Genomic DNA, 25,847 nt, shown 5'->3' with positions numbered 1-25,847 from the left:
CTTTAGACATTTCAATTAATATGAACGGAAACTCAAAGGAGACTAGTTTGGCTGCAGTTAGGCAAAGGCGGAGAGTTTGTAAGCAGTCAGTGAGATGAAGCTGTGGTTTCTATGTTGTCCAGTTCAAATGGATGTAACCAAGCTTATTTTGTGAATTTGATGTGTAAGGGTCACAGTCTTGCAGAGCTTTGCAGTCCATATCTGCTTGCATAATTCTAAAGTGCAAAATTTGAGGCACGTAAGTTCTTCTGCATGTCCATTCCATTTGACACTCTTGAAGAGGGCATTGTCAAAAATAGTAATTTCACTCAACATCTGCGTATATTAAAAAAACCCTGACTCAACATCTTTCAAAACTGTAAAGTAAGCTAAATATAATGTCTGAGTTTAGCTAAGCCCTCAAAGTATGTAAAAAAAAATTTTAATTGGTTTGGATACTTATATCTAGTCTCCAGTGAGTGACATGACATAGTCACTAGTAATTAGTTACTCATGATTGACTGGTTTTTTTTTGTTTTAAAAGATTTTTCATTCTGAAGATGGTGCATAACTGGCAAATAAGATTACTACCTGGTTTATCTCTAGGATTTTCTTATGTTTCTGACCAGAGCCCATAACCAAAATCAACTTTTTAATGAGCATTTGGCTAACGGAGAATTTTGTGAAACAGTAGAAGGGTAAAAATGTATGTGCTCTAATATGTGCATCTAATTATATAGCATCTTTATTACAAATAAAATTATGACATCATATCACAAAAAACTATATTTTACTCCATTCAGGCTATAATTTGGTACCAGAAAGAATGTTTATTATTTACTAATGCTGCTTTTAAGTTCTGTAATTTAGTTGAGACAAAAGTAGAAAATTCTTGAGAGACCATTTTAAAAAGATACCTAAACTAAACTTAGATCTGTTAGGGGTTCTGTGGCTTCATCTCTGTTTGATTCAGATTCAATAATTATTCACACCTAAGAAATATGATTATTTGTTTTAATGCTTTTCCCAGCTTATAAAGTGAAATTTCTTTCTTGCAATGAGAAAACTTTTAGTCAATTAAATACATATTTTCATATATGTATATAGTTAAGATGCATACTGAAATATAATGAAAAGTTTCAGAAAAACAGTTATATTGCATCAAAGATTCAACAAATATTACCAACTTGTAAGAGAATTAATTGAATTTACCAAATTTTGAACTTTATACCATAAAATAATTATGCATAATATAACTTCGCTATTTCTTAAAATTTAAAAGCTTACTCTTTTTTTTTTGTTTCTCACTAAGCTGAAGAATTTTCTCTGCAGAATCTTATGGTGGGTAGAGCTTTCTCTAGTTTGTTTACATTGTGATTTTTTTTATGACTTTATAGAAATTTTTGGAGTTTGAGCATTCAGTTAAGCAAGGTAATTTTTTTTCTATTTTTGTATACTGCTTAAGGATAACACAGCATTTTTTAATGAGGTCAATATCTTTAAGTGTTGCTTATTTCATCAGAAAATACCGTACCTTCAAGGATAAAGTATATTAAGCATTTTCTCAAAGGGTTCTGTTACATTAAAAGAGTAGTTTGCAGATAAATTGCTTAATCAAAGTTAATAAAAATGCTGAGATGATTCAGTTGGGAAGAGATGTTTCAAAGACTTTCATTTAATTGTTCCTGTAAAAATGCATGTGTCTGTAGTAGTCAGATGATTATCCAGCACACAGCTGGATAAACACATCATGTGACGGGTGAGCAGCTGGCTCATGGGTCAGGTGCAAGGGGTTTCAGGGAATGGAGTGACTGGTGACCTGTCCCTAGTGGGGTTCCACAGGGCTCCATTGTAGGCCCAGTGCTCTTCAACATCTTCATAAACAAGGCAGGACTGGAAAGTATACTAACTAAATTTGCCAATGATGCTAAACTGGGAGGAGTTGTTCACTTCTTTGAAGGCAGAGAAACCCTGCAGAGACCTCAACAAATGAGAGGACAGGGCAATCACCAGCTATATGAAATCATAAGGGCAGGTGCCAGATTCTGAACCTGGGATGGTGCAATCCTGGATGTAGGGACAGACTGGAGAAGGAGAGGCTGGAAAGCAGTGCCAGGAAAGGGACCTGGTGGTCCTGGTCAGTGGCAAGTTGACCATGGGTCAGCAGTGCCCTGGCAGCCAGGAGGGCCAGCCCTGTCCTGGGGGTACCAGGGACAGCATGGCCAGCTGGGCAAGAGAGGGGATTGTCCTGCTCTGCTCTGAGCTGGGGCAGCCTCACCTCAAGTGCTGGGGGCAGTTTTGGGTGCTGCAATATAAGCAACACATTAAATTATTACAGAGAGTCCATAGGAGGGCAACAAAGGTGGTGAAGTGCTTTGAGGAGAAGCTGTATGAGGAGTGATTGAGATCACTTGGCTTGTTCATCCTGGAGATGGGAGTCCGAGGGCAAACCTCTTTGCAGTTACAACTTCCTCATGAGTAAGAGGAGGAGCGGCACTGATGTCTCTGGTGATCAGTGACAAGACTCGAGAGAATGGCCTGAAGCTGTGCCAGGGAAGGTTTATATTGGATATTAGAGAAAGGTTCTTCACAAAGAGGGTGGTTGGACACTGGAACAGGCTCCTCAAGGAAGTGTCACAGCATCACTCCTGACAGAGTTCAGGAAGTGTTTGGATAATACTCATGGGCAAATGGTGTGACTCTTGGGAATGTCCTTTGTGGGGCCAGAAGTTGGACTTCGATGATCCTTGTAGGCCCCCAACTTAGGTTATTCTATAATTCTATGACAGCCATATCTTGAGTCAGTTATTCTGATAGAAAAAAACCAAAACCAAAAACAAACCCAAAGACCAACCAAACAAAAAACCCAAACAGACAAAAAAAAAAAAAAAAAGCCCAAAAAACGCCCAAACCTCTTTAACCAGCATTTTTTAATGAAGAAAATAAAAACTTAAAAGAAGTGTTTGGTGAAGTATTGGATTGTGGGTCTGTTTTGGACTTTTCTTTCGTTCATTTATTCTTACATATTTATACTTTGAGGTTTTTTAATGCTGATAGAAAATATGTATTAGAATCCCAAAAATACAATTTGGAGATATGTAGAAAAAGTAGGACGTGTATATGCCCCCACATACACGTGTATATGTGCATATGTGCCTATGGACACATCTGTGTGTGTATGTGTTCATGTCTATAGATTCCTATACAGTGATTTAAGTATTGTAGGTTGGAATAGGATATGTGAAATACAAATTCTTATGTGGCTATTGTTATAGGAGATTAAGCACCTCTTGAATCTATTCAACTTATCAGCCACCTTAGAAAGGAAGAAGCTACTTTTCTATTATATAATGGAGAAAGTGAAGCAGAGGTTAAAACTTGCACTTACGTGCCCCACATGCAAAAAAGAAGGAAAAAAAGTTGCCAGATGAATGTGAAACATAAGCCTTCAAAGCTGATGCCTACTGAAGGAACATCTAAAGAGTGTTACAGAGGTAAAAAGACTAAAATCAAATTGTTTCAATGCAAGAAACCAAACCACAAGTTAATCAATTAAAAATAAACAGTACCAAATCCATAAGGGTTAAAAGGTCCATGGAGAGATATTAATTACAATGTTCTCCTCTCCAAAATGCCTTTAATGCTGACTGCCAAAAGCTAAAAGGCTGTGCAAGTAAAAGAATTTTTGCCCGGCTTTTTTAAAAATCTTTTCTTAAGCATTTAAATTGGCTCCAGACAGAGAGGAAACATTAGTTAGCTGGAAGCTTCATCTGATTTTGTGTTATCATTTTTCTGTTAGGTCTGTGTTTTCACCAGGAGAAACCCTGGTGTAATACAGAGAGCCCTCAGCATTCTCAGAGCTTCATTCTTCTCACGTCCTTCCCTTTTAGCTCCTTTGAATTTCTTTGCTGTTGTCTGTTCCACTCAATTTCATCCATCTGATTCTTCTTGCTTTCTCTGCACATCCTTTCAAGACATATGAAAATCTGCTGCAGAAGGAGTACACCAGAGAAATCATTGTTTGGATTATTTTTTTCCCTGTTTCCTTGTTGATTTCACTTCAGGGACATTATATCAGGTGAAGGCAAATAGCTCAATGTGTGAGTATCTACAGATATTCCTTCAGAGTAAAGTATCCAGCAGTAATGTATCAGAGACAACATTCAATAACCTTTTGGCTGATTTACAAAATGACAAATGCAGGTTTTAAATGAGGCTATCTTCTGTGGGTCTTGCAAGCATCCATGCAACTCTACATAATGTCACCAACATATAATGCTCCCTTTTTCAACATGCCTGTTGCCGTTGTCCTTTGAGACCTTTGTAGTCTGAACATAAGTGTAGGAACATAAGATCTGGCTGCAGTTTGTTTCTGTCTTCTTGGGTCATTTTGGGAGTTACTTGCTCTCTTGGAATGCATGGGAAGCAAATCACTTTTTTTTATCCTTTCAGGGAAGAAAGGCAAGTCTGCACCATAGAAGGGGCTACACAGCTTTCTTAGTATGGTTATTTGATGAAGGATGAAGTGGATGTATCCTATGCAGCAATCCATTTGCTCTTTTAAATTTACAGCTTGTGTATTTATTTTCCATGTCTGAAATGAAGTATATTGCTTTTCATGGGATAAACAAGAGAACAATATACTGCAGTGATAAGGCTGGGATCTTTAGAGGCTTCTGGCTGAAGTCTAAGCCAGAACTATGATCACCAAAGTGTTTATAAAATGTAACTTAAGCAGTAAAACAAAGTTAATATACTAAAGAAGTTAAAGCCCTCTTTGTACCTATACTTCCTTACAGAACAGCAATAATGAATTTGGCAACCAGAAGTCCCAGTCTGTTTTGGTTTATCCCTACTATTTTATTCTCTTCTCACTTATGTTAGTCCCAAATCTTATCTTCCCAGATTCTTTCCAATCAGTCCTCTTTATTGACCATAATCATAACTCCTCAGCTCTTTCCTCCCAGACATTGCCTGTTCTCTCTCACCTCTGTTCCTCAGTTTTGTTTTCCTGTTCACTGTCATCCCTTCCAGTTTCTTTATTACTGTGCCATTTCTCCTCATTTCTGCCTGCAGTTCTCATTCCAGCTGGGTATCAACTCCCATTCTTGCTATTAATGTCAGAGTAAACTCTTCTAGTTCTATTTTGTCTCCTCTATAAATAATTTTACCCATCTCATTTCTTTGTGAATATGTCTCCCTTAATGTCTAGTCTCTTTGTACCAGGTCTTTCAGTTTTGACTTCTTTATCTTCTCTCCAGTTACATTATGTACCATAATTCATTGATTTATACGATTTTTCTTTCTTGACCAGCTATCCGCATTCTCTCTGGAAATTATTGTCTCTCCTTTTTCTACTCTTTCACTTACAAATTTGTACCTTAGCTCTGGTTTCTTCCACTTCTTGTCCAAAAATAATGCAGAGTGCAGGTGTGACTCATGCCTTGCCTGCATTTTAAAAAGGCTGCCTGCATCCAGAAAAGATGGGAATCTTACTAAGAGACAGAACAGAGTCTCTGTTCTTTTTGATGTGTGTGCCTGGCACAGTCCATTCCAGCCTGAAAGCACTCGGTTTCAGCCAGGACATGGTCAGTGCAGTTTAACACAGAGATTCAACAAGTTCTGATTAAGGTAAAACAGCATTCATATCCTGCACATCTGCAAATGCTCTGCTTTTACTATAAAAGCGTATAATGGCATATTGTGTTGTGTACTATACATCCTTCTTCCTGTTTTAGGTTGGATATGGCATGGGAATTGTTTATAGAACATTGTGATATGATAGAAAATATTTTTAATTGATTTTGCTATAGACCCTGGTATTTGTAGTGTTTATGAAGAGCCTTTTCTTAAACACTCCTTTCAATAATTTCATAGTGCATCTTTTCACTATCTTCTCCATAATATTTATAACTTTCCAGAAACTTCAGCTGAGTTTTTTTCTCCATTGTTGAAGAGAAATTCAGTAATTTAATTTGTTGGTAGAATTGATTAACTTTTTTTTTGCAGTGAACCTTGGAGGTTTAGGTCCTAAATTATTTCAGATTCTGTGTTATTCAAATAACATTTGTAGCTGGGAAGGAAAACAAACCAACCAAAAAAAAAAAAAAAACCAACCAAAAAAAGTGAAACAAAATAAAAAAAAAGCAAACATACACACAAAAGGTAAAAAAATCCCCAAGCTTTGTTAGCTCTTATGATTTATTGCTTTATAGTAGTGCATGTGTATTTGCAAAATTGCCACTGAGGTTGTACCTAGTTCTTTATTTGTCTTTATTTAAAGGCTACATCTGTGTAAAGGAGTGGAAGGAAAAATTACCCATATACTAAAATACGCATTTTTATTTTTAAGAAGTGTGAGAGAATAAATGCTTTAAAAAACTTCCAAGAAAAAAGCACCATCTAAAAGCATTCAATCTTTTGTTTTCTCTTTTACTATGCAAAGTGTAATGATAAGAATAAATTAGATTAACAATCTGTTTATTATATTTTCCATCTGTTCTTACACACCAGGAGGAAGATGGGGCTCCTTTTACTTCTAATAATTTGCCAGTGTGCCATAAACAGTATCAAAACACACAGTGTTTCAAAGCCCAATATAATTTTACTGATGGCTGATGATCTTGGTATTGGAGACCTGGGATGTTATGGGAACAAAACCTTAAGGTAAGATGATAATTTGGTGGAGTCATAGCTTTATATTTAGTTTTCAATGGATTTTTAAAATTAAAAATCTCAGAACCTTCAGAGGTTTGATTTAGGCTATTTTATGAGTAACTAAAGTTAATAACTTTTCCAGGGATTTAAATATTCAAACCTTATTTTCTTTTTTTGACCAAAGACTTAGCTAATGTAGTTATGCTGCTGAAAAGTTGCATTAGAAACAGAGGATTGAGCAACCAACCAAATAAGGGTTGGTTGGTTTGTTGGTATAACGATTATACTTTAGCTCTAGAGAGCCAAAGTATAATCAACAATTTTCTTCTAGAATAGACATGACACAAGTACTATGAATTAAACGTATTTTGAAGCAGTCTTGATTTGGGACAAGCTTGTTGTTAACTAACTGGAAATAAAAAGCTGATATTTGCCCTTAATTTATCTTCATACAGTAGTCAATGTATTAATTAAAGCAAATGTTAATATACTTGAATAATACATCATTGTGCCCTGGGATGTTTCTTGCTACCAGCTTAGATGTGATGGTTGTGTAAACAGAGCAAGTGATATCTAGACATTGTGTTTCAGTGGTGCAAAGTTAAATAAAACATTCAGACTAAAAGCCCTGTCTGTCAAATGTTAAATGCTCTTTTTCCTGCTGATGTTAGTTAGAAGTAAAATCTTCTCATAACTCAAAAAAAAGATACAAATCAAGTTACTGCTTCTGGTTTTAAACAAGGAAAAATATATAGAGCATTGATGCTTGGATCACTCCCCTCACAGGCACCAGAACAACCTCAAGATCTATATTCTTTGCTGAGAAAATTCAGAATTTGATTTTTGGAATATGATGAATTTTCATCTTAGTGATTGTTATCACTAGATGACTTTACAGGTAGAAAATAATTCCATTGGAAAATTAATGTTTCTGACTACTCAGACTTAGATGATGGGAGCACTAGTGTGCCTTGAGGTCATGGTCATTAATCTCCAGGGTCAGAGAGCTATTAGAGCATGCTGCAGCTGCTGGCCAGTCTGCATTTGTAATTTTTATCTGTAGAACCAAGGACACAGGATTTCTTCCTGCGGGACCCAATTTTAATCTGCATGATGAGCCAGTTCCCAGACAAGTTTCCCATACAGATATGGAAGCTAGGTTGTGCCTCTGGGTCTAATATAGCAGACATAATCATGTCAGACATGTAGATATTGTTAATATAGAACATAACGCAGAGTCATAATCATTTGAATCTCTTCTGATAGCTTATAGCACTACACAACATTATCCCTACCCCAAAAAGCTTTTGCTGGAGAGAGACTGAAGAGGCACCAAGTAGGGAGCAAGGAAGCACAACCTTTCTCTAGTCTCTCTTACCCTCATTACTGAAGCAAAAATGTTGTAAAAATTACAGTTCTGGTCAAGGAACAGATTAAAAAGGTTGCAATACTATATGTCCAGATGTTGCAGTTTAACACTGGCCATGAGGAATAGAAGAAAGTGGAGGAAAAGATTTTTGCTGCAATATTACAGTGTCTCTTTTCAGATGTCTCATGTAAAAATATTTGACATTAATATATTCGCAATTGCAACCCCATCATGCATATGATAATTTACATACAGTAAATTTTAACTGGATTTTCCTGATAGTTCTTGCCTCAGATGCCTTGTTCTTACCATGTCTGTATCCAAATAACCAGCTTTGGGGGTTTTTTTTCACCTGCTTGTGTTTTTCCAGAACCCCTAATATCGACAGGCTAGCAGAGGAAGGAGTGACACTTACTCAGCATATAGCAGCAGCCCCACTTTGTACTCCAAGCAGGGCAGCTTTCCTGACTGGAAGATATCCTATAAGATCAGGTAAAATCCCATCACTTTATTTATATATAATTATTTTATTTTATTTACAGTAAAATGTATGCAGGTATTTTTTCTGACCTTCCTTGATTTTTTTATTATTATAAGTAATATAAGAGATTAAGTAATGGTAAATGATCAGTCCTTTCATTGACTGATCAAGCTCAGCAGAGTTGGTCTACATTAGAAATATTTCATATATATGGGGAATTTTCACATTTCAGAAGAGTTGACCCAAAAATAAAGTTTATTTAGTGAGTAATTTTTTTTTTTTGTTTAAATAGCAACAAAACAATCTGACTGTGGTTATTTAATGCCAACATTTAATCCTGTGTCCTGGACTGTATCAGGCACAACATCACCAGCCAGGCAAGGGAGGGGATTGTTGAGGGCACATGAGCTGCTCTGTGCTAGGGTGGCCTCGCCTCAAGTGCTGTGTGCACCAAATCTGACAGAGTTCAAGTGTTTGGACAATACTCTGGGGCACATCGTGTGGCTCCTGGGGATGTCCTGTGAAGGGCTGGATGTTGAATTCATAGATCCCTGTAGGTCCCTTCCAACTAAGCATCTCTTGTGATTCTCTGTGATTCTGTGAAATTCCTCCACTATGCAATGACCCCAGGCTCTTTGCCTGCCTCCACAGTTGTATTCAGGCTACTCCCTCTGTGTTGGCGGGCAGCCCAAGTATTGAACACCACAGAGATGCATCTAGAGAGACTCAGTGGAAGAACCCAGTGTAAATACTTCTTCTCAGATATTTTTATTTCTGATAAATCTTTCTGTTTAGACTGATGCCTCAGGTTTTAGCTTTTCTGCTTTTCAGATTATATTCTGCTTTAGTGTGTAAGTCTAGGCTTTATATTAGGGGATAGTAAGCTCTCTCCACAGAATAGTAGACAAAACAATTCCTTCTCTAGCTGGGGACCCAAGGATAACCAATCCAGATCTCCGGCCCAATAGCATAAACAACAGTGGACTGAAGAGATAAAAAAGAGAAAAAGCAAGAAGGATGGAACTTCATGGGCTAAAGATGTAATTGGACAATTAGCTCCAATATGCTAATGGACCAAAACTTATAAAAATATGAGACCTGTTACCAATTTTGTGGCCATTTTGGGTTGTGCTGCCCAAGGTGGATCTATTTGAGGCCTTTTAAAATGCCTACTTTGCTTTAGCTCCATCTAGTCTCTGTTCTAGGTCAGCCTTCACAAGGCATCAGGACAAATTGTTGGGTTTGTGTTTTTTGTAGGGGGGAGGTAGGGGCAGGACAGTTCATTAAAGTACTCAAGTTGCCCTGAAAACTGGGAAGAAGAGAGTAAAAAATATCTCATCCATTTGAAGTGTTATTTTTGTTCCATATCTACTCAGACACACCACTAAGTATCCTGTGAATACATGCATTTAATTTTTCTTACTTTCAAAGTACCTGATCCAAAGCCTGTTTGAGTCCATGAAGATCTAGTCTGTTTATTTTAGTGTGCTGGGACTGAGCCTCTCAGTGCTTAGCCATGCAACTTTAACATTCCCTTAACATCATTTTTAGCAAGGATCATTATACATTAATCAGATCACTTGTTCATTAGTGATAAAACATCCTGTCCTTGCTTCTGGGAATGAAAGCAAAGCAAGACTCTGGAGCCTACTTGATACGTTCGTGTTCACTCAAATCAAGTAACAAGCTTCTGCAAAAGTGCCAGCTAATATAACTTGCTAAATTTTCTGTTAAATTCATCTGCAAAGGAAAATTTTATATCCTGTTACAGATATATTGCTATTATCATTTACTGTAGGTAAAGTCACAGGTCACTTTCCATTATGTTACTTGTTCTTATTTCTGAAAAATTAAGACTTGAACTAATCTTTTTCTTCACTGATCAGCTCTCAGACACAATCATTTCCATGTAGGTACAAAAATTGAACTTTGTCTTACTTAAATTACAAAATTTCTAAATATGGACTGCTTCTGAATATCAGTGAAGAACTGGTAAAGGCTTATTATAGAAGACACTAGAATCATGATGTGGAAAAAATATTAGAAATATAAATCTCCTGATAATAGAGCTAAAGAAAACGATTCCAAAATGTTGTACTGGATGAGACACAAGCTCAGAGAAAGGTAATGATGAAAATAAATAAATACTTTCATTCTGATAACTTAATGGAATTACACTGATTTCAGTTACAAGAGCTTGAAATATGTAAAAAAATATAAATAAGAAAAATATAGATAAATATATGACTGAAGCTATCTGAAGCATTGATCAGCAAAACTATCTGGGGTGAAAAGCTGAAGTCAGCATTTGAAGGGTAGGTTGAGCTGTCTTTAATAAACCAGTCTAACGAGTCATTTTCTCATGTAACCACAAGGGATACCTGAGAGAGGATTCTGGTTGTCTATATCAGTCATGTAACTTGGGCACAGTTGCATAATTTAGACTTCCTGAAGATACATCTGCACAGATTTGCATAGATATTCTCTGTTCTTACTGTCTATTTTCAGTGCCAGCTCTCATCTGGAATCCTAGTAATCTAATTTTCATGAACCTGAGCTCTCAAGTTCCTCATCCTGAGTGCACTTTGTAAGCTCATTTGTGTTTCTCAGACTCTTAGCATATAGAAATTACTGTGCCTTATTTAGATGTTGTCTTGTTAGCCAGTACCTGATGCTCCTTTAGTGCGCTCCTTCAGTGTGCATTGAATGATGTGTCTTCATGCCACCGGAGCACCCATCAATGCTGACAGCTCAAACCACTCTATTTACAGGATCAGATTCTCTCTTGCTCTTTCTGACCTCATGATATTTACATGCCCAGAAGTAAGACTGCCCTATTTCAATATGACTTCTCTCAAAAAACCTTAAAGCCTTGTAGAAAACCACATATGAGGACAGGGAAAATTCTCAAACTAGAACTTGGGAATGATCTCACTTAGTCCTCATCTTCCTTCCCTCCCTGGGTATAGAAAAAATAAATTATGCAAGCTCAACTTCTTAAAATTTTGCTATACCTTAGAAAATCTACAGAAGGGGCTGCAGCTCTTTATGTGATGGCTGGCCCCATGGTTATAAGCTCAGATTTTTTTTCTCCATGTCTGTTTTTGGTGTCAATACAGGAAATACCTCACTCATCTAAATGGAGGATTATGTCTTCTACTTGCAGCACTTAGTGTCTGATTGTAATATGTCATTTAAGTGATACCACCTAAGGCAAAAAGTGCATGCAGAGTTAATGAATGGAAATTCTTTCTTGGTATTATCTTGGTCTCATTCATTTTTATTGTATTTAGGAATGGCTGCCTTCTCACGAGTCGGTGTCTTCTTATTTTCTGCCTCTTCTGGGGGACTTCCTTCTGAAGAAATAACTTTTCCCAAACTCCTGAAGCAGAAAGGTTATGCAACAGCTCTAATAGGTAAAATTGCAGACATGCGCAGCTCTGTTTCCTTTCATTTCAATGAAAAGAACATTAACTTCCTGTATAGGCTTTTGAGGGCCTGCATTAAGCTTTTCTGTCCCACAGCATAATGAATTTATTTTTCTGGAACAAAGCTGAGGACATTCCCATGCCTGTGTGAAACACTAGTCAGGTAAGTATGTCTAATTCACTTGTGTAGTTATAGTCTCATTTTGCACAGAACTGAAGAAACATGATGAACAAACTGAAAATTATTCAAGCTCTTGAAAAGTTTTCAGTATAAATAGGACTTTGATTACATCAGAGAGACAATGAGGGGTTGACCACAGGGGTACAAGTCAGCACTGTGCTTGTTTTTCACTATTGTTTAAATTCCCATACAGTAAATAACACTGTACCTGGGTTGCCATCTAGGTCATCAGACAAAAATGGATTTTTCTAGGACATTTTTCATATCATTTGGTAGATATTTCATATAAAAACGTATTCCTCTCTTATTATAAAGATAGTTCAGACAACTGATCACAGCATAAATATCCAGTGATGGGTAAAAGGAATCACACTAGGTTAATATTAAATAGAATTGGAATTAATGTCATAAAAGTATAACATTAAAGATTTCTGAATTTTTTTCTTAATTTGGCCACTGACTTGGTGCACACTGCTTATATTTTAGAAGATTCTTGAGAAGTTCAATTTGTATTACATAATGTGTTTCTGTACTGAAATTGCCAGGGAATGGTTGTGCAGAGAACATCACACTGAAATATTACTCAATTGATTTGGATGAAGGATGCATGCAATTTGTTTTTTAAATGAAACAGAAACTTGCAATTTTGAGAGTAATTTTTGTTTAAAAACCCAGGATGTTTAGCAAGGCTAACAATTCATGCCAGTGTTCAGAAAATGTCTGTATTGTGTAGATAAACCAGTGTCAGCATTCTAACTAAAAATCCTACTTAGCTATATCTCAGTCTTATAAAGCATAAAATACCATGATGTCCTGAAAGAATGAAAATAGAAAACCAGAAATTTTTATCAGAAATGTATTTAATGTACATGTATTTCAACCATAGTTCAAATAGTTCATAGTTTGAACAAAAAAGCTGTTCATAATTTGTACTTGTTCCTTGTGGACTTGATTTATATTTCTCTGTATTCAATTAAAGACTGGGTTTTTTCTGTTTGTAACAAGCACAGTAATACAACTCATTTTCTGGGGCTGACCCAGTTAATGTTCTTTTTTTAACTACTTTTACAGCAGCATGACAGCTTGCCACTTAGATCTCCAGAAGTTCTCTCCATGATGCTTAATGAACAATTCTTCCAAGTGGCCTGAGTGATAGCTATGAGACCACAAAATGTAATATTACCATATCCTTAGAGTATAATGAAGGTTTCCAAAAATCAAGAAGTGCATTAAAATTAGAGATAAATCATATGTAAATGATAGAAAGAAAAATTATGTAGATTTGAAGACTAAATAGACAGTCTGATTCATAACCAGCATATTTTCTACTTTTGCTGGTGTTCTTATCACATCATATTGGTCTAGGTCAGGGAGTCTTTGCTTGGTTCAATCTAATTCAGCAATTCTCAAAGAACTAATTGTCAAATCCTGCACCAGTGATGGATTGGCATAAGGTTAATTTGAAGCCTTTCTGATCCTCAAACCTGTAGTGTCATTTCTACTTTTTTGGTGAATCTCCTCTCTGATGACAGTATTTTTCTTCCCCAGGTGCATTTTTGTTTCTTTTTAAATGTTTTTTTCTCCTCTGAATATGTGCATTCTTTTGTTTGATATGTCCCTAAATATATTTTATCTATAAATCTACTTTATGTATACACTTTTCTACCTCATTGTTTTCCCCTGTGACATAAAGAAGGTGAAAACCAATAGATCTGTCAGGAAGGCACACAATCAGATCTGCAACAAAAGAGTTCTATCAAAAAAAGCAGATGCATAGAATACATAATATTTCACCAGTTGGAAGAAATGCTGATGTTTTGTTGGAAATAGCTATTCGTAATGCAAAAATTCCCCTTACATTTGATAGATAGTGTTTTAACTACTGCTATACTCAATTACAGTAAAGGTTAATTTCCTCACTGGTGCTATCCAGTGTGTTGTCCAGCATCCAGAGAAGTTTAAAATCCACCTATGTAGCTGATCTCCAATGCTAAAATACTAATTGATAACTGGTACTTATTTCTTTCAGAATTAAGTATTTTAATGTTTGGGCACATCACAGTAGTAAGGTGTCCAAGATTGACTGAGTCTATGGAGTGGAGTTAGTACAACAATTATTCATAAAACAGGCTAAAATCTGTCCATGTGAATACCATATATACATGCACTTTTTATAAATTTTGCTGTGTAGTTCAAATAAATATATTTCCTAAGAACACAAAATATTTCTGTTTGCATCTTGCTCCACATCTTGTATCTTGCCATTTATCTGAAAAGCACAGAATCATTCCAAAAGAAATACATCACTACATAAAAATCAGTCTTTGTACCAAAACCACTACAGTATTTTTCCTTTTTCTGCTATCTGAGGGAAAAATACAGGGGAAACATGGATTTCTGTAGTGTCCTTAGGATTCTGCATTTTGAAAAATGGAGTTTCAAGTGAAATTTCTTGGCTGAATAGGACTTGCTTCTCACTTCCACTTGCCTTTCATTGCATTGCTTTCATTCTGAAGAAGTTTTAATTGTGGCTGATGGAGAGGGAAAAAAGCCTAGGTCTCAAATTATTACGGTACTCATAATCTACAATTAACAGCATAAATTTCACTCAAAAGCTTGGTAGAATCTGTTGAAATGCTTATGATGCTTATGTGAAGTGTCCATTCTATGAAGCATCACTTGGCAAAGAGATGAGAGCATTTTGCATTGCTCTCAGATTCAGAAGGGCCCCAGAATCTAAAGCACATTACAGTAATCTGTTCAAGCACTAGCTCAAGGCAGGGGTTATTGTCACAAGGAGTGAAGCAAAGCATGTATTGTGCACCCAGCCATCACTTGCCTGTTCAGAGTAATGCAGGGTCTATCAAAACCTTCTACCTGCCCAGCCATTTGAGAATGGCAGTTGTGTCATTCTGTCACAGCTCCCGATATCATTTGAGCAGGGGCTTTTGCTGCTTTTCTTGCTAACCTGATCTCTGCTTTGCTTGGCTAAAGTTGCTTCTCAACAAATCTTTTTCTGAGGCCCAAGTTTGTCTTGACATTGAAGAATTTGTTGTACTTGCTAAAGAAGCCCTTTAGATAAAAATGGGACTTTTATTTCCTCCTGCCCTAATTTGTTATTGCTAGGTTTTTCTATCCTGGATTGTAGTTGAGATCCAGTTAAAAAAATCCACTACATATCATAAAAAGTGACCTTGAAGGTATACTTAATTTGTTTTAGTTTCTTTTTTATATTTTCTTGCTAAATTATAGGTACTTTGAGATTAACATATAATAGCAAAGAAAAAAAATATTAAGCCAGAAGAGCATTTATATTCATGATTATAAGCCTCTACCTTTAAATCACTTATCTAACTTGATGACAGTTCTTTCATGCTCTTTGTGTTGCACAGCTAATTTATAATTATTCCATTAAGAGACTCATTCAAATATAAGAGAAAAAACTGAAGCATTTCTTTTCAAAAATCTGCATCTTTGGGTGCTGGGAATGAAAATCAGAGTTCCAGCCTTACCTAGCCCTTTATAGAACCTATATCGTCTTACATTACAGTAAAATGGTTTGTACTGCTTGTTTTTTTAACTGACCACAGTAATTTTTACTGGACCATGTCAAAAGTAGTCACCAGAACCGTTCTGTGCAGAATACCACCAGCAGAATACCACTTCAGGTGAGGGGCTATCTGACAGGGAAAAGTTCTGATGGAATGAGAAATGTGTAGAGGCCTTAATTTCACTGGCACATAAGCAGACCTGAAAATGTTTTATACCTGCTTTGATGATATACAGAAGTTACTTTTAACTTAAGACCATCAAGATACATATTGAGGACAATTGCATTCAACTAAGCACTCAGATTCAAGATTTTTGCTTTTTCTCCACCTTTGCTGAAAGACAAACACTTAGGCATATGACGTTCTCATCCTATAACTCAGTTCTGTTATTAGTAGAAGAGAAATAAGAACATCCCACCTAATTTGCTAAATTTTAAAAAAGCAGAACTGATCCCCATGTTTACCCTGTTTGTTATTGCAGAACCTGCATTTGTCACAGCCAAAGGAAAAAGTGCAGGATGAATACATTGTTTTGGAGACCCAGAAGGAGATGTTCAGAACTGTTTGCATCAGGGTTCTCTTACAGTTGTGTAAAAGCTGGCTTGGTTTGAAAAAGGGGACAAATTCTGTATAGCTTTTTTTTTTTTCTGTTTTACATTTACTGCCATGAATATTTTGAATTCTCTGAAATAAGTATTTCACATTTCTTTGAGGCAAGTTATGGGAATGAAGACTTACTGGATTTGTACTTTTTCTTGTTTATTTCTTTTGCAATCACAATCCCTGAATTATGCTGGTCATGTTTAGGTGTTTGATTCAAAAAAATAAATAAAGTTTGACCCAGCAGTATATAATGTGATCTGTTTTGTCAAGGCCAGCATGCTTTTTTAAAATATTCAGCATGTTTTCTTGCTGAGAGCAAAAATAGCTAGCTCTATCCATAAGCTAGCTCAATAAGCTTAACTGAATTTGAATTTTTTATATAATTATGCATTTTATTCAAATAGCAGCTACCAGTTAGGTCTGTTGTGCTAAGCAATGCATAAGCATGTGGTAAGAGGTTGTACCTGAGTCATAGAATGAATTATCTAGATACTTACCATAATCAACATGAAATAGATTGTATTAGTATAATGCAAATCAGGCTCAGTGGTCAGACAGGGTCCAACATTATTGCAGAATTACAGTGATTTCCTAGTGGTACAAAATGCTATGAGAGAGAATACTTTACAGCAATTTACTTGTTACTTTTGTTTTTATTTATATATATTAAATATAAATACAAAATAATCAGCCTCTTATATATGTGTGTATTTTGAGGCATGTATATTGGCATTTTCAGAGATTTCACAATCATTTAAATAATAAATGCTTTAATAATTTTCTAATTCTTGATTTATTTTATATTTGTTACTGTTTTCTTGTGATTCTTTGTCTTTTTTTAAACTAGTCAAATTATTTGCCAATAAAACTTCAGAAAAGATATTTTGTACTTCCATATTTGTTCTTCCTCTTCATTTAGTACCTGCTAGAAAACAGTATTATCTTATTACAACTACACATGCTTAATTTCCAAAGGTAGCTGTCTGTTAGGGCTCTGTTGCTCTTCAGTGATCTGCTAGCCCACTCAGAATTTAATGTTCTTCAGCAGCAGCCATGTTAATCTATTTCTAACTGAGATGAAAAGGGAGACAAGAAAAAAAATCTTTGATGGAGGCACAAAGAAACTTTCAATAGAAAATAGTGATCCACACAATAAATACTGGGAGCAGGGAGATATCAGCCAGATAGTGACAGCTTCATGTTTTAAATAATGCACATTAAAAGTAACTTTGATGATTTAACTACAAAAATACTCCCTGTCCTTCTCTCTTTGTAGGAAAGTGGCATCTTGGGATGAACTGTGAAAGCAGTAATGACTTCTGTCACCACCCCCTCAGTCATGGATTTGATTACTTTTATGGCCTTCCCGTGACCAATTTTAGAGACTGCAAACCTGGCCAAGGCAGTGTATTTTTAAAAGGTGTTCAGAGAGATCTTGTCATCCCAGCCCAAATCACTGGAATCGCCCTTGTGTCTTTGGCAGTAATGCAGTACATTGGCCTTCTCAAAGTACCCTTTCAAGCACTGGGTTACTTCTTGTTAATAATCACAATTTCACTTGTGGTTTTGATTTTTTTCTTCTATAATTTTCGACAATTAAACTGCTTTTTAATGAGAGACCATCAGATTATCCAGCAGCCACTCTCCTATGAGAACCTTACTCAGAGACTCACAAAAGAAGCCATGAAGTTTATTGAAAGGTAGGTTTCTAACTGTGTTGTAAGTTAACATTGGCATCTCATGATGACAGTGCTTCTGAAAATTAGGAAAAAAAAGTGAGCTGGTGGGCACAGGGATATGTCAATATATATGATTGTAATTTTTTTTCTTTAAAAGATGATGTTAATCTTGTTGGTAGGAATGACTGTTTGGTTTCCTCCTGTCAGGTATGTAGCTAATTTCTCTATAGAAAGGGAAATGTTTTATTCTTAAGAATTTCATGTAAACTGAAATATGACAAATATTTTGTGGTGTGACTTAATTCTGTGAAAGCACAATGCAGGGTCATAATTCATGACATTTCTAGAATGGGGAGATGTTCTTCATCATTGAGTTGATGCATCCATTAAAAGGCATTCATATGGCTAATTTTTTAAGATTTAAGATGCTGTCATTTTAGATTACTTTTATAACAGTAATTTTGAAAATATTTGATTTTCCAAAATTAGAGCGCTAGCTTCTGCCTCTGGGACAGAATAATCCCAGGCACCAGGACAGGCTGGGAGTGACCTGCTGGAAAGCAGCTCTGTGGAGCAGGACCTGGGGGTGCTGGTGGACAACCATCTGTCCATGAGCCAGCAGTGGGTCCTGGGGGCCAGGGAGGCCAGGGGGATCCTGGGGGGGCATTAGGGGGAGCATTGCCAGCAGGGAGGTGATCCTGCCCTCTGCTCAGCCCTGGTGACGCCACATCTGAGTGCTGTGACCAGCTCTGGGATCCTGAGGACAAGAGAGACGCAGAGCTCCTGGAGGAGGTCCAGCGGAGGGCAATAAAGTTAAGGGATTAGAGCATCTCTCTTATGAGAAAGGCTGAGGTATCTGGGCCTGTTCAGCCTCAAGAGGAGACAACTGAGAGAGAACCTCATCACTGTACATAAGTATCTGCAGGGAGGTGTCAAGAGGACAGACCCAGGCTCTGCTTGGTGGTGCCCAGCAATAGGACAAGAGGCAATGGGCAAAAGCTGATGTACAGGGACTTCCAGCTGAACATGAGGAAGAACTTCTTTCTTGTGCAGGTAACAAGAAAGAAGACAGTTAACCCCTCTGGAACAGTTAACCAGAGGGGTTTTGTAGTCTCCCTCGCTGGAGATATTTAAGAACTGTCTGGACTTAATCCTGAGCCATGTTCTCTGGGATGACCCTGAGGGACGTTGGGCCAGATGATCCCACTATTGTCCCTTCTAACTTTACCCATTCTGTGATTCTGTGAAACAAAAGGGTGTTTTGAAAACAGTGTTTTTAATTGCCATCATATTGGGCCACCTACACATTGGGTTACAAAACCATCCTAAGTCATGATTCATTTTTGCTAGGTCAGTCACTTTGTAATTGTTACCAAAGGGCTTTTAATGGAATTAAGTCCAAAAAGTATACATTTGTATATTCTAAAATAGAAATCAATATATTTACAGAAAAAAATTTTATTCAATTTAACTTCTGGAAAAAATATGTGTTTGTATTTTTCTCCACCACTTTTGACACAAATTATAGCATTTTTAAAAATACTAAATCAAGATAAAATCATATTGTAACATATAGAATTACTATTATCCTGAATTTCTATTCAACACCCCTGAATTACTCTTCTTAAAGTATGTAGCATTAGTTTCTGTGAATACATGGAAATGGTGTTGTTGCTGGATGAAAACACATACCGGGAATCTGCAGCTAAATTTTGTAGACTTAATGACTTTACAGAGCAGCTGCTTCTAGCTGTTAGCAAGAAAAAATGTTTATCTAAAATCTTGATCTCATACTGCAATTTTTTATCATTTCCATCCTTATGAATATTTGATGTGGCTGTTTTTACATATTATACTGAAAAAATGGTTTTTATAACAAATTTCCTTAAATAAGTAAGTGTTCCCAACAATCAACATTTCCATAAGTATTTATAAATTAACCATCTTTATTTCCTCTTGGTGATGGGGATAGATATAAAGATGTCTTCTCAGATACATTGTAGATAATTTAACAGTGAAGTACTTGGTTATTACAAACGCACGAACAAACACATTTGAGAATTGTTAAAAGATTACTTGCTTAGTGACCAAGCGTCTGGTGATTTCAAAAGACACTCAAGTACATGAACTATTTGTTGGTATATTCTTCCACTATTTGCAAGTATCTAAAGTGCCTGTAGTGATACTGTTATGGGTATCTATTAATGTTTCGCTAATTTCAATGCCATGACATTAAAATGATTGCCTCAAAATAGGTGAGTTCAAGATGTAAATCGATGGTAGAAAGCTAGTGACTATTTTAACTGTATTATTATGTGTAATGTGCACAGTGTTACCCTGTAGATTAGTGCTGCTGTTTGACCCCAGTGTTTAGAGCTGGCAAAATAATGTGTAAGCTAAGTCATCATAGCTTTGTTGACCCAGCTAGAGGTAAGTGATTTTACATCATTTAGGCACTTGGCCTCAAATGTCAGTGTAGTTTTCAGACAACACTGATGTTAAATTGAAGTCAAGGTTAATAGCACATATTCATAATTTACAACAAACTTTGTTACAGGAGTGCTGCAATTACAGTGAGAATTATAACCCAGACTCTTCATAGTCAATGTTATATTAGAGAATATCCAAACATGTTAAAGTATTGAGAAGCAATTAGGGCATTTGAGCAATCTTAACTGTGCCCTTTAATGAATATATGCAAAGTATATGACCATAAACCTTACTCTTGGGGATATGAGTAATTGGATTAATATCTGAACTGATCTGCCCCTTGTGTTAGTGTGAGCAACAAAACCAATATTTGCTTTCACACACTAGTTCTGACATGATAGAGTTCATACCAGTAGACCATTGCTCTTATGAATAATCCACTGACTTTGGCCATTTGTAGGCGAATGGCCACCAAGAGGTAACCAGGTTGCAGAAGTGAAGGGCCACAAGTATTTTGAAAGTCACAGTGCTTAGCAGCATACTTGTCATTCCAGTTCTTTCAGCCCTTTAGCCACATGTTTGAACACTGAACTTGTCACACAGTCTCCTTTTCTTTAGCTGACACATTAAGTAGCAAACTCAGTCATGTACGCTGTTAATCCTTGTGTACAATTATACCTGAGAGCAAACAATCCTGAAGTTAAAGAATTCAAGCTTTCACCTTACCTGGTTCTGAATACACATTTCGTCATCAAATTAAAATTATCGGATATCATGTGTCTTTTAGTTGGTTAAATAACATTACAATAAGTATACGATGAAGCTCCAATCTTCACCAGCACTGATATTTCCTGTAAAGCTTTTTTTTTGCTACTTTTATATGCAATGTATATGAACATATATTAATTTTCCAGTGTTTTTTCTATGTAAGTTTGTTTGCCTATTGCCTTTATTACCTCTAGAATTTCTTCAGAGTTCAGGTGATGGACTTCCAGACATTCTCTTTTCTAGTTGTTTCTCTGTAATTTTCGGTTTTGTGACTTGTATAAACATTAGATTCTTCAGAAGGAATAGGCAAAGAAGGAGAGGAAGTGGGGTAGACCTTTATGTTAAGGAATATTTTGATTATCCAGAGCTTAATGATGGTAGTGATAGGTTTAAGTGCTTAAGGTAAGAATCAGGGGATAGGCCAACAAGGTAGACACCAAGGTGGGAGTATGGACCACCCAGACAGGATGAAGAGGAAGACAAGATATTCTGTAAGCAGCTGGGAGAAGTCTCACAATTCCTTTGTTCATGTGGGGGACTTCAGCTTACCAGAGCTAGAAATGCATTGCAGTGGACAGGAAACTGTGTGAGTGGTTCTTGGAGTGTATGGAAGACAACTTCCTGATATAGCTGGTGAGTGAGCCAACCTGAGGAGGTGCTGGACCTGTTCTCTGTGAACAGGGAAGGACTGGTGGGTGCTGTGGTGGCAGGAGGCTGTTTGGGCACAGAGACCACAAAATGAGAGTTTGTGATTCCCAGCAAAATAAGGAGAGAGGTCTTCCATAACTACTACCTCAGACTGCTGGGTGGCCAATTTTGGCCTGTGATTCTATATAATCATTAGAATTTGTATTTTTAAAGTCTTATAATATCTTCATAGTGTACAGCTATGTGCTATTTTGCTTACTTTGGTCTGATCTTTAGAAAGGTGGTATTGTATTTTATCTTCCTTAATCCAGTGTGTGCATATTAAAATTTTTGTTTGTTCCTTAATAGACTGAAAGAGAGCAAATACAAAATTCAATGCCCAAAAATGGCACTGGAGCAGAATGTATGCAATTACAAGTGTCAGATCTGGTGTGTGAAAACAGGTAGTAGTTTAGTTGCTTACCCTAATTGTCAGTGGGCCGGTCAGCTCTGTGTATGTTAATTCTAATTGCTTTTTCCTGAGAGGAAGTGTTTACATGTCATAAACCTAACCGAATGCTCTGTTGGTATTACAATGTATTTGAAAGTCAAATGGGTGCTACTTATTTCATGTTAAATTCAATGTGGTTGTCACTCATACATCTTCAGCATGCCTTTCAATGACCAGCTGCACAGAAAATCAAATTTTTCAAAATGCCAGGGTCTGTTTTCTGGTGCATCAGAAATTAACAACACAAAAATACCACCCTGTGATACAAAATACCTCTCTGAGAAATTTCTACACCTGATCACAACTAATAATAACATTTTTTAAAAGTCTAATGAAATCTGGTTTCTTGAAAACAGTATTTAAATACTAACATGATTATATTTAAAAACTGTGGTGAAGGTGAATTTGAATCTTCTTGACTAGTTTTACCAGTCATAGATTGCATATGCATAATGTTCAACATTTTGTAACAGTTAATAAATTGTAAATTTTCTCCTTATCTATTCTATTTTAGTTCTTGAAACACTGTTGCAACACCTGTTCAAATTCTTTGTTAGCTACTGTAGCAGACTGCGGTTTAGGGTTTTTCCATGTATCATTAGAGTTTTTCCATGTTGCACTGAAGTTACAGGTCTCAAATCCAGTGTTTTTATGAATCCTACAAGAATATTCCTTATAGTTACAGCTAAATAAAAATTATAGAGAAGAATTTGTGTATCTCTCTATGCATATAATGTATATGTGCATATATATTAGAAAATGTTGTAACTTACAAGCTCTAACAACTCTACTAGATCTTTGTGCATTTTCTCCCAGACCTCTGATTATGCCTTGTGAACAAGAAGGTAACAGGAAGAAGGAGTGGGTTCATATAGGACTTTACCAAATCTTTGGATCATTTAAGAATTATTGGTGTCCTCACTAGTTCTGCAGTGATTGGCAGACTGAATGGTCCATGGAACACTTCTAAAACAGAGTGTTCTGTATGCTGGACTCCAAAGCTTTGTGGATGAGAGGGTTTAGTTATGAGTTTAGTTTGTGCTAGATCTTTTTTTTTTTGTCTCCATGCTTACAAAATTTTCTTTCAGAGGGGGAGAAAAGGTTGTATAGAAGGGAAATAAAAACATATGTGAAGTGTTTACCTTAAGTATTTAAAGTGAAGTGAAGACATGAAATTGGAAAAGTAGAAGCATCTTATCTATTGGCAGAGAAAATTATTTAAAAAATGCCGATATAGTGGTAAAAAAATTCTACTTATAATATCTACTAGAAAGAGTCAGATTTTCTATATATTTACATTTTTCCTTCTCTCTCTGTTACATTTTCAACACCTTTCGTGCTTCGCATAAGTTATCCTCCAGTAGTCTGGAGTTCTTTTTCTGATTTTGAAAAAAACTGAAAATATGACATCTATGTTTGAAGGTGTATATTTTAAAACAGCAGGACAGAAACATCCATTCATAAATTCATTCAGACTAACAAGAATTTTAGCACTGCTAGCAGTCTGAACAAAACAAAATCCAGCATATAGAACAGTCCTGCTTTCATACAACTGAGCCAAAATTTGGCTTTTCCTCCTGCAGGAACAAGATTAATGAAGTGTATTCATCCACTGCTATCACAAAGACCACTGTCTTACTGGTGATCTAATCTGGAAGTAGAGGAGGCATCTGTGGGGAATAAGCACTAATTAATTTATCCACTGGGGGGATACTGAATAAGAAGATTTTTTTAGCAGAAGGAAAATGACAGGAAAGGAAATGGTATGTTTCTACCTGCTTGTGTTGACACAGTGGTGATTCACCTAGAGTACTGTGTCAAGGTGTGGCACAGGAAAGATGTGGACCTCTTACAGTCCAGAGGAGAATCAAGAAGATGATCAATGGGATGAGACTCCTTTGAGTTTCACTCCTGAGGACAGGCTGAAAAAGCTGAAGCTGTGCAGCATGGAGAAGGCTCAAGAGAGACCTCACTGTGGCCTTCCAGTACCTTGAGGGGGCTTATAAAAAGAGGGAGAGGGAATTTTTATAAGGACAGATTGTGGCAGGTGATAGTTTTAAACTGAAAGGAGGCAGGTTTAGATGAGATCTTATGAAGAAATTCATTACTCTGAGAGTGGTGAAGCACTGGAACAGGTAGAGCAGTTGCAGATGCCTCATGCCTGGAATTGTTCAAGGATTACCTGCTGGTCATGCTGGTTTTGTTGAGGCCTGGGATACAGTTGGCTTTGTGGGCTGCAAGCATATATTTTGCCAGCTAATATGGAGCTTCTTGTCAACCAACACCCCAAGTCCTTCTCAGATCTGCTCCCATTACATTGTTCATCCAGCCAGCATTTGTGCTTGGGATTGACATAACTGTGGTGCAGGCCTTTGCACTTGGCTTTGTTGACTTAATTAAATTTTCATGGACTGAAATCTCAAACCTATCCAGGCACCTCTGAGTGGTGTTCCTTCCCTGCAATGTGTCAACTGTGCCACTTGCACAGAAAAGCCAACAATTGCCCAAGGAGTTTTCAGAGCAGCAAGCATTTAAAGCAGATTTGCAGGGAAAAAGTTAAAAGACTTGGGTTTGAAGCACAAAGTCAGATTAGCTTTAATTGCTCTCTCACACACTTTAAAGCTGTTTTTTATAGCTCAAGCCTGAGCTGAATCCTTGAGTAATATAAAGACACCTCACTATACAAAAGAAGAACCCAGTACTTTGCAATGCAGACGAGTTACCAGCAATGTGATGCTTTAAGATGTTTTCAAGATGCATTAAAAGCACCCTGAAGAATATCTTATGTCAGATGTGTGTAATCTCTCTAGCTACTTGATAAATTGAAAAAACTGTGTGACTCATGTGAGGATGAAAAATCTCAAATTTTTTTAAAAGGAGATTCTCTGTGTTTGGGCTGTGCAAAAGATAGTGGAAATACATTTTTGAAAGAGCTGTTTTTTGAAGTGGTTTGAGAGTAAAGCTGTTATTGTCAAATTTCTCTCCTGCCTACTAGCTGGTATTGTCATTCCATTTTCAAGGTCAGAGTAAAGGTATTTAGTCATGATTCTCCTCAAAGTGTTTTGGCAGGAGATAAATAGCTGCCTCTGATCTTTTAGAGGATATTAATGGGTGAGACACTTCTCCACCCGACAGCAAGCTGTCAATCAAAAGCTGTCAATTTTAGTTGGAAAAAAGAGAATGATGCAGTGCCCTTCCATATCAATCATTGATTTGATGACTCTTCATGAAAGTTAGATCTTTTCTGTGAATTCAACAAACAAAACAAACTTGAATATTATGTCTTGAAAATAACATTTATAATGGAAGCTGTTGATACTTTTAGCAAAGCAAGAAGACAGTTATGAGAATGCAGTGTCTCTATGGCATTAGAACAAGGTAATTTGCATGAAAGCTAAATATAGCCGGCAGTGTTAAGGTACAAAATAATTTTTGTGTTGTTTTACCGTAGAATTTGTATATTAATCTCAATTCAGTGAACTGTGTTTAAGGAAAAAGTCAACAATAATCCCAGGAATTAAAAAATGCAAGTTGTAAAACAAAAATCATCTGCCTTGAAGTAAAGTTCTCTAGTGAAAGGTCA

The 25,847-nt window shown here is 36.4% G+C and overlaps 1 protein-coding gene across 10 annotated transcripts in view; it reads left to right on the top strand.

The window, feature by feature from the left end:
* Positions 1 to 25,847, top strand: part of STS (steroid sulfatase) — a 107,857-nt gene that overhangs the window by 17,509 nt on the left and 64,501 nt on the right. For all 10 annotated transcript variants that reach the window (XM_064708830.1, XM_064708820.1, XM_064708794.1 and 7 more), the window contains 4 exons: positions 6,493 to 6,645; positions 8,376 to 8,497; positions 11,780 to 11,902; positions 17,526 to 17,949. In XM_064708830.1, the coding sequence (XP_064564900.1) occupies positions 6,493 to 6,645; positions 8,376 to 8,497; positions 11,780 to 11,902; positions 17,526 to 17,949 (822 nt within the window). The remainder of the gene's footprint in view (positions 1 to 6,492; positions 6,646 to 8,375; positions 8,498 to 11,779; positions 11,903 to 17,525; positions 17,950 to 25,847) is intronic.

This window comes from Zonotrichia leucophrys, chromosome 1 (assembly GCF_028769735.1).
Source record: "Zonotrichia leucophrys gambelii isolate GWCS_2022_RI chromosome 1, RI_Zleu_2.0, whole genome shotgun sequence".
Taxonomy (NCBI): Eukaryota; Metazoa; Chordata; class Aves; order Passeriformes; family Passerellidae; genus Zonotrichia; species Zonotrichia leucophrys.
The sequence above is the reverse complement of the archived record's forward strand: the minus strand, read 5'-3'. Positions and strand labels throughout refer to the sequence as shown.